Source organism: Ammospiza caudacuta, chromosome 11 (genome assembly GCF_027887145.1).
Source record: "Ammospiza caudacuta isolate bAmmCau1 chromosome 11, bAmmCau1.pri, whole genome shotgun sequence".
Lineage (NCBI taxonomy): Eukaryota > Metazoa > Chordata > Aves > Passeriformes > Passerellidae > Ammospiza > Ammospiza caudacuta.
The window spans coordinates 1925457-1933518 of NC_080603.1; the positions used below are offsets into that span (position 1 = coordinate 1925457).

General features: G+C 51.9%; 1 protein-coding gene across 1 annotated transcript; it reads left to right on the forward strand.

Moving 5' to 3' along the window:
- The first annotated feature begins 877 nt into the window (after positions 1–877).
- Positions 878–5445, forward strand: LOC131562403 (zinc finger protein OZF-like). The gene is made up of 3 exons (XM_058812094.1): positions 878–991; positions 1650–1715; positions 1869–5445. The coding sequence occupies exons 2-3, from the start codon at positions 1694–1696 to the stop codon at positions 3377–3379; spliced, it is 1533 nt and encodes a 510-aa protein (XP_058668077.1). The 5' UTR covers positions 878–991; positions 1650–1693; the 3' UTR covers positions 3380–5445.
- The last annotated feature ends 2617 nt before the right edge of the window (positions 5446–8062 follow it).

The following is an 8062-nucleotide window of genomic DNA, read 5'->3' on the forward strand; positions in this document are numbered from 1 at the left end:
ATGGTCACAGACAGTCTCAGCATATCCCAGTTGGCCTGGTACAGTTCTAGTTAGATCAGAATGATCCCAGTCTTTTCCAGTTCCTCCCAGTTGCCTCCAGCATGATCCCAGTTTCTGGCAGTTGCCCAAAGTGTGATCCCAGTGGCTCCCAGGATGACCCCAGCAGGAGCAGTAGTCATACCCAGTATGGTTCCACTCACTTCTTGGATGATCCCAGTCACTCCCAGTATGATGCCAGTGGCCCCCATTATGATCCCAGTTGCTCCCTGTCAATGCCAGGATTACCCCAGGAGCCTCCAGTATGATCCCAGTGATTCCCAGTCTCCCCCAGTATATCCCAGTCAGCCCCAGCATGCTCCCAGTCACTCCCAGTTCCCCCCAGTTGCTTTCAGCATGATTCCAGTTGCTCACAGCCACTCCCAGTCACTCCCAGTATGGTTCCAGTCACCCCCAGTATGACCCCAGTCAGTCCCAGATACTCCCAGCGTTATTGCAGTCATGCTCAGAGTGACTCCCTGGCACTCCCAGTGTGGGCCCAGTTGCTCCCAGTCACTTCCAGTATGGTTCTAGTCAGAACCAGCACCTTCCCAGTCACTCCCAGTATGATCCCAGCCATTTCCCATAGGATCCCAGCATGGGCATAGCTGCTCCCATGATCATCCAGTGTGGCTCCAGTTGCTGCCATTTACCCCCTTTGTGGTTTCAGTGTATCCCAGTTGCTCCCAGCATGTTCCCAGTCATTCCCAGCTGCCCTGAGTTGCTTCCAGCCTGATGCCAGTTGCTCAGGAGGAGCTGGAGGAGGAGGAGGAGGAAGGGAAGGGCAGGGATGGAGGGGGTGGCGGGATTAGGGGGGAGGAGGGATGGAAGAGGAGAGGGAGGAAGAGGAGGGACAAAGGAGAATCAAGGAAAGAAGAAAACCACGCGGTCATTCCTCCCCTGAATTCGCAGCCCCCACCTGTGGGATCATCACCCCCCCCTCACCATCGAGCAGGTGAGTGGGGAGGGGGAGGGAGCTCAGCCCAGATATCCCGGGGGGTCCCTGGGTTGGGTTTTTGGGGGGATGTTTGGAGAATGAAGCAGTCCAAGGCTGAGCAGAAAAGGCCCCTCGGGGGGACATCGGGGGGTGCCAGTGGCGGTGCCGGCAGAGGCAGCCTGGAGGAGCAGAGCCCTGTGTCCCCCAGGAGCCCAAAGTGGGGAGCCCAGAGAGGGGGAACGCCGCCATTGGCAGGAGCCTCAAGAGCCTGGAGAGGGGCAGGGGGGACTCCTTGGAGCCGCTGCAGCCCAGAGCAGAGAATGAGGGGAGAAGGGAGCCCAGGAGCTCAAACAGCCCCGGCATCCCGAAATGGGGAGAGCGAAGAGGGGGGAGCTTTTGGCATTGCTGGGACTGCCAGCAGCCTGAGCAGGGCAGGCACCGAGGAGAATGGGGGCCCCCAATCCAAGCGTGACCCCAGCAGCTGGGACAGGGGGAACCCCCAAACACCAAAGAGGAGGGACCAGGCACAGGAAACTCCTGGGAGGCTTTTCCAGGGCTGAATCTTGGTGTTTGGGAGGTTTTTATGCCACCCAGATTGCCAGTGACTCCTAGAGATGGACTTGGGCAGAGGGACCTTCAAACTCAATGTGCTCATCCCTTGTTTTCCCCAAACCAGGATTTCCCATTCCCAACCCTTGGGAGGCTGCAAGGCAGAGGAATATGCCCCAGGACACTGATGCAGGTGAGGAGGAAGTCAGTGCCCTTTTCCCCTCTGTGCTGCTCCATCTCCTAGCCCAGCATGGCCCCGGCTGCAGCTCAGCCCTGGCGGGATCTCCTTGCCCTTGCCTGTGGTATGGAGGCAAATCCCATCCTGTCCTTGTCCTTCCTCCCCCAGAGCAGGAGCTGAGCATGGAGAGCAGGGAGGACAAATGCCCGCGGCAGAACCTGGTGGAAGAGGCCGTTTTGAGCGGCTCCACAGCGCAGGAATCCAACACGGAGGAAAAGCCCTGGAGATGCCGCACGAGGAAGGGCTGCAAACGCAGCTGGTGGGGATCTGAGGGGGAAAGAGCCAACCTGGGCCGCGAAGGCGGCCAGAGATGGAGCCAGAGCTCGGAGCTGGTGCTCCATGAGCAGCTCCATGATGGGGAGAAGCCCCAGAAACGTGTGCAGTGTGGGAAGAGGTTCCGGATGAGCTCCAACCTGATCAAGCACCAGAGGACCCACACTGGGGAACGGCCCTACGATTGTGATCAATGCAGGAAAAGATTTAAGACCAGCTCCCATCTCCTCCAGCACCAGCGCACGCACATGGAGGAGATGCCCTTCCACTGCCCCGACTGTGGGAAGGGATTCAGGCACAAGTCCCATCTTGTCATGCACCAACAAACCCATACTGGGGAGAGGCCCCATAAGTGTGAGGAATGTGGGAAGAGCTTCAGCTGGAGCTCCAGCGTGATCCGGCACCAGGTAATCCACACCGGGGAGAGGCCCTATGAGTGTGAGGAATGTGGGAAGAGCTTCAGCTTGAGATCCCAGCTGATGAGGCACCAGGTGGTCCACACTGGGGAGAGGCCCTACGAGTGTGAGGAATGTGGGAAGAGCTTCAGCTGGAGCTCCACCCTGATCAGGCACCAGAGGACCCACACTGGGGAAAGGCCCTATGAGTGTGAGGAGTGTGAGAAGAGGTTTAGCTTGAGATCCGAGCTGAATCAGCATCAGAGGACCCACACTGGGGAACGGCCCTACGAGTGCGATCAGTGCAGGAAGAGATTTAAGTCCAGGTCTGATCTCCTCCAGCACCAGCGCACGCACACAGAGGAGAGGCCCTTCCGCTGCCCCGACTGTGGGCAGGGCTTCAGGCACAATTCCCATCTTGTCATGCACCGACAAATCCATAGTGGGGAGAGGCCCCACGAGTGTGAGGAATGTGGGAAGAGCTTCAGTCGGAGCTCAACCCTGATCAGGCACCAGAGGACCCACACTGGGGAACGGCCCTACGAGTGTGGGGAGTGTGGGAAGAGGTTCAGACAGAGCGCCAACCTGATTCAGCACCGGAACATCCACACTGGAAAACGGTCGCACAGGTGTGGGAAATGTGGAAAGAGCTTCAGGCTGCATTCCCAGCTGATCCGCCACCAAAAGATCCACACAGGGGAGAGGCCCTACGAGTGTGATAAATGCAGGAAGAGGTTTAAGACCAGCACCTATCTCCTCAAGCACTATTGGATTCACAGAGAGGAGAGGCCCTTCCAATGCCCCGACTGCGGGAAGGGATTCAAGCACAACTGCACCCTCATCACCCACCGGCGCATCCACACTGGGGAGAGGCCCTACAAGTGTGAGGAGTGTGGGAAGAGCTTCTCACAGCGCTCTCACTTGAACAAGCACCAACGGAGCCACCGGTAAGGGAAGCCCTGCGAGTGCCCCGAGTGCGGGAGGAGCTTCGTGCGCTGCTCCAGCTCCATCCCCCACTGCAGGAGGCACTTTGGGCACAGCCCTGGTCACTCACATTCCTGTGATCCATGTTGGGAACACACCTGGCTGCTTCTCCTTTACGTTTGGCCTGAATTTTCCTCTGCTTCATCTTCATCTCTTAAAAGCAGCCAAACAGGGTTAAATGAATGAAATTGATCAAAGATGTCCAAAGTCCCTCCATTAATCAAGAGTTTGAGGGGGAATTTAGGACTTGGGGACACATTCTGTGTGGAGTGGCTCTGTGTCTAAGAGGCAGGAATTTGATTTCACCCTTCTTGTGTTGCTAAGAACTCCTCCCTTGACCCAAACCCCAACTCCAGCCCTGGGATACCCTATAAAAACCCCATGGCTCTGCCTTTGCTCTGTCTGTCGGGGGTCAGAAATGGATTCTGGAGCTTTCTCAAACCAAGACCCAACTTGTTTGTTCCCGACATCAGCAGCTGTGGCCTCCCTGGATACCATGAACTCTGGAGAATGGGGGCAGCCAGTGAGGACAGGTCCTCGATTGCAAGATAAGTGTGTTTTCTGTTTGCCATCTGTCAGAGGTGGGGCAGTTATCTTCTGTTCATTGGGCAGTTTATCTCTTCCACAACCAATCCTCCCTCCAGGAGATATCTTCTGATAATGGACTGGCCATTAATTATTAATTATCTGCTGTTAATGGGCCATTGAGTGTCCCTGCATGGCTGATAAAATGACATCCTGCCATTAGGTGATGCTCCGCCCAGGAGGAGGAGCCAAGCATTCCTACCTGGATAGAATCTGAGGTTTGGAACACCACAGCAGCCTTTTCCCACTGGATTCCCAGAGGATCAGCCTTTTCCCACTGGATTCCCAGAGGATCAGCCTTTTCCCACTGCATTGCCAGAGGAGCAGCTGTCTTCTCCACTGGATTCCCAGAGGACGGAAGATTCCCCAGCCCATCTGCAGCAGCCCGGACCTTCAGAGGAAAACTCCACCCTTCTCCAGGCTCCCTGCTCCAACAGAACCACACCTGGCACTGCAGGAGGGCTGCAGCCACCATTGACTGTGACTGCTGCCAATACCCTGACCCACAAGGTGTCAGGTACTGTTCTGACTCTGTCAGTGGTTTTGTTTGTTTGTACTACAGCATTTGTATTTTTAATTTTTCCTTATAAAACCTGTTATTCCTATTCCCATATTTTTGCTTGAGAGCCCCTTAATTTCAAAATTACAACAATTCAGAGGGAGGGGGTTTACATTTTCCATTCCAGGGGAGGAACCTGCCTTCCTTAGCTGACACCTGTCTTTTCAAACCAAGACAATAACAGTTACTTTAACACACAGATATAAAATACATTTTAATATCTTTGAAAAGCCAATATTATAATATATGTGTATAACGATAGTGACCTTAAAAACATGGGACTAGAAAGCTTATGAGGAGGGGAATTTCCAGTAAGGGAAGCAAAATTCCCAGTACTGGGACTGGGCCATGGGACCGACATCTACCATCATTCAGCGAGAGGTTTATTTTTATGGATACGTATTATAATATTGGCTTTTCACAGATATTAAAATAGATTTTATATGTGTGATGTTAAAGTAACTGTGTTGTAAAGATATAGTTTTGTTTTCTGTCATTAATTAAGCTTAGTGAAATGGCTGCTTGTGTTAAACTGCCTGCTTGAATGGGATAACATCCAATGCACGCAGGATGAGGACACCTGTACAGATCTGCCAACTATCAGCACTCCCCGTCTGAAGGCAGAGTGGACCAAGGCCCAAAAACTGGAGGTGATAAGAATGGACTAAAACCACAACCAAGGAATCTGCATGCCCTAAAAAGGCAGATCCAAGGAAGAGCCATGCTAAACCGTTCTTGAAGCATGTAAACTAGTTTGGGGTAAAGTTTGCTGTGCATGAGGCTCTATGAATATGCAACAGGCTGATGTAAGGGGAAAGGTATTTCAGGGGGATCCCCAGTGCCAAGATGCACCCGGCTGTGATAACCTTTGCTCCATGGTCCTGGTCTCCCATTGTCCTTTATTAAACTTTTTACATTTTCACAGGAGAGTGAACGTGTTTTTCACATTTAGGAACAGTTTAAGATTTTTTGTTTTTCATGGGAGGGAGTTTTGAAGTGGCTAATCTGCCTGCAACAAGGACCATTTCACGGGCTCTTGTCACCTTTCCTGACAAGTCTGCTGCAGCTCATGGAGGGTAAAGCCCTGGAGGCTCGTTGGGGGCGGTTATGGATGATTGCAGGCAGTGCCTCGATGCCCTGGATCAGCGGTGCCCCCTCCTGGGAACCCCCACATTTTGGGGGAGAATTTGGAGGGTTTTGAGGAGATTTGAGGGAGATTTTGTCTGGGTTTGAATCCTATGCCAAATTTGGTGTCGGGGAGGTACCAAAACCACCCAAAATCCACCCAGAATTGACCCAAAATTACCAAAAATTAACCCAAAATTTCCTCCAAATCCATCCTCTGGGGGTTTGGGGGAGATTTGGAGGGATTTTAGGGGAATTTTAGGGGGGAATTTTTAGTGGGTTTGAATCCTACGCCCACTTCGGCATGCATGAGGTACCCAAACCCCCCCCAAAATCCACCCAAAATTTTTCCTGAAGTGGTTGGGAGGAAGTTTGAGGGGGTTTGAGTGAATATGGGGGTTCCGGGGGAGATTTTATGGGGGTTTTTGGCAGTCATCATCATCCAAAACACAACACCCCATGCCAAAGCCTAGACCAAACCCTAAGGACTGTGCCCCCCATGGAGAGGAGATCAAAGAACTGCACCCCTTCTGGGGAGGAGATCAAAAGCCAGAGGAGACTGAGCTATTAACTCATTAAGTAAAAACATATTCATTTAATCAAGTATCATAATTTCTGTGACTTTATCCTTTGTAATTAAGTCTCGAATGCTTTTCTATTCCTTGTTAATTTAGCTGAATAATATTCATTTTGGTTTTGTAAACTATTAAGTCGTATTCCTGATCTTATATATGTGGTCCCATATGTCTAATAAACCACAAACTTACAATTTAGCAGCAGTTTTAATTGAGATAAAATAATATGATCAAATAGCATCCAGTAGTTACAAAAAGAAATTTGGCAGTGGTTCAGATGAAGCATAAGCAAAACCCATCGATCGGGGTACGGGGAGGGCTTCCCACCCTGCCTCATGTGCAAAAGGCAAAAGGATCCCAACACAACTTATATACTGTGTGCTAATACATATTCATCAATATTTTCCTGTAAATCTCCTCCTATTTCCGGTTCTTGAAATCTACATCACCACAGCACACACAGCGCATGCTTCCGCTGTGGCTAAGGGGGCTTCTGGCTCTTTGCTTCTCTTCTTGGAGGAAGGCCAACAGTCTTCCTCGCTGTCCTCTGAATAACCTGGCAGGTTGTGCACGTGCCCCAAGTCCTGTGTTATGTAAGTAAGCACTGTGTTCCAAGTAAGCCTTATTATTTTATAGATAAGAGCACTATTCTAGACTCCCTGTCTGGAATTGTCCCAACTTTATTCATGTCACGGCCGATCCTGTCCTGGGAGTTGTCTTAACTTTGTCTTGATGTCAATTCTGACTTGGGAGTCTTCCTAACTTTTGTTCATCCAGTCTCCCATATCCTGTTTCCTACATGTATCATCTAAAAGAAACCCATGTGCTTCATAACATTAATCACATATACCTTTCCAATTATTTTCCAAAAATATTTATATAATTACAATTTTGTTAGCACAAATCACATCCATTTATCACAGGAGGCCAAAAACTTGGAAAAGGAGGAAAGAAACACTCCAATAATGACGATGACAAAAAAATCCCAATTTATTTTTGACAGCAAATGAACACCGGCCGCCCTCCAGCCCTCCCAGCCTGGCAGGCTGAGTGGGGCCATTCCCATGGCATGAGGTGCTGGCAGCCTGCGGAGAGAAACCAGAGAGCCACGGTCAGTCGCAGCAGGCTCCTGTGCCCCTGTCCTGCCATGGCTGTGCCTGGGCCAGGCTGCTGGCTGTGCTCAGAGCCCAAACCTCCCGACCCATTCTCTGTTTTTAGAGAAGGGCAGCGTTTCAGGCCACGTTCCACCTCCTCTGCTTAATCACAGCACAGCAACCTCCTCAGCAGCTGCAAGAGCGGGATGCCCGTGTGCCCGCTGCCGCCTGCCCTGAGCCATTCTGCCAGCTGAGCTGTGGAGCCAGGTGCCCACCTCTGGAGAGTTGCTGCCAGGAGAGGAGCCGATCCCGCACCAGGTCCTTGTCCTTCTGGAAGGGGCTGTCCCCACAGACCGTGGCCCCTGGGGTAGCGCTGGCACTGGACGCTGCAGGCGCTCCCCCGTCCGGTCCGGGAACCAGGTGTAATCCTCCTGGGAAAAACAAAGAGCAAAAGCACGAAAGTCAATTCAAAACGAGACCTGGAAACAAAGCACAAAGCTTGTCACCATTTCACGGCCCTGTGGAGGGTCTGACCACTCCATGTGAGAATTAAATCTGTCCACGGGTGGGGAAAATCCCCACCTTTCCTGCCCATAAACGCAGCCCTTCCTCAAGGGGTAGCAGAGCAGACCAGCTGGGGCACAGCTTCAGAACCCGTCCCCCTCTGCTGCCTCCCATCCACATGGATGGATGCTTTTGTCAGGCTGGCTGC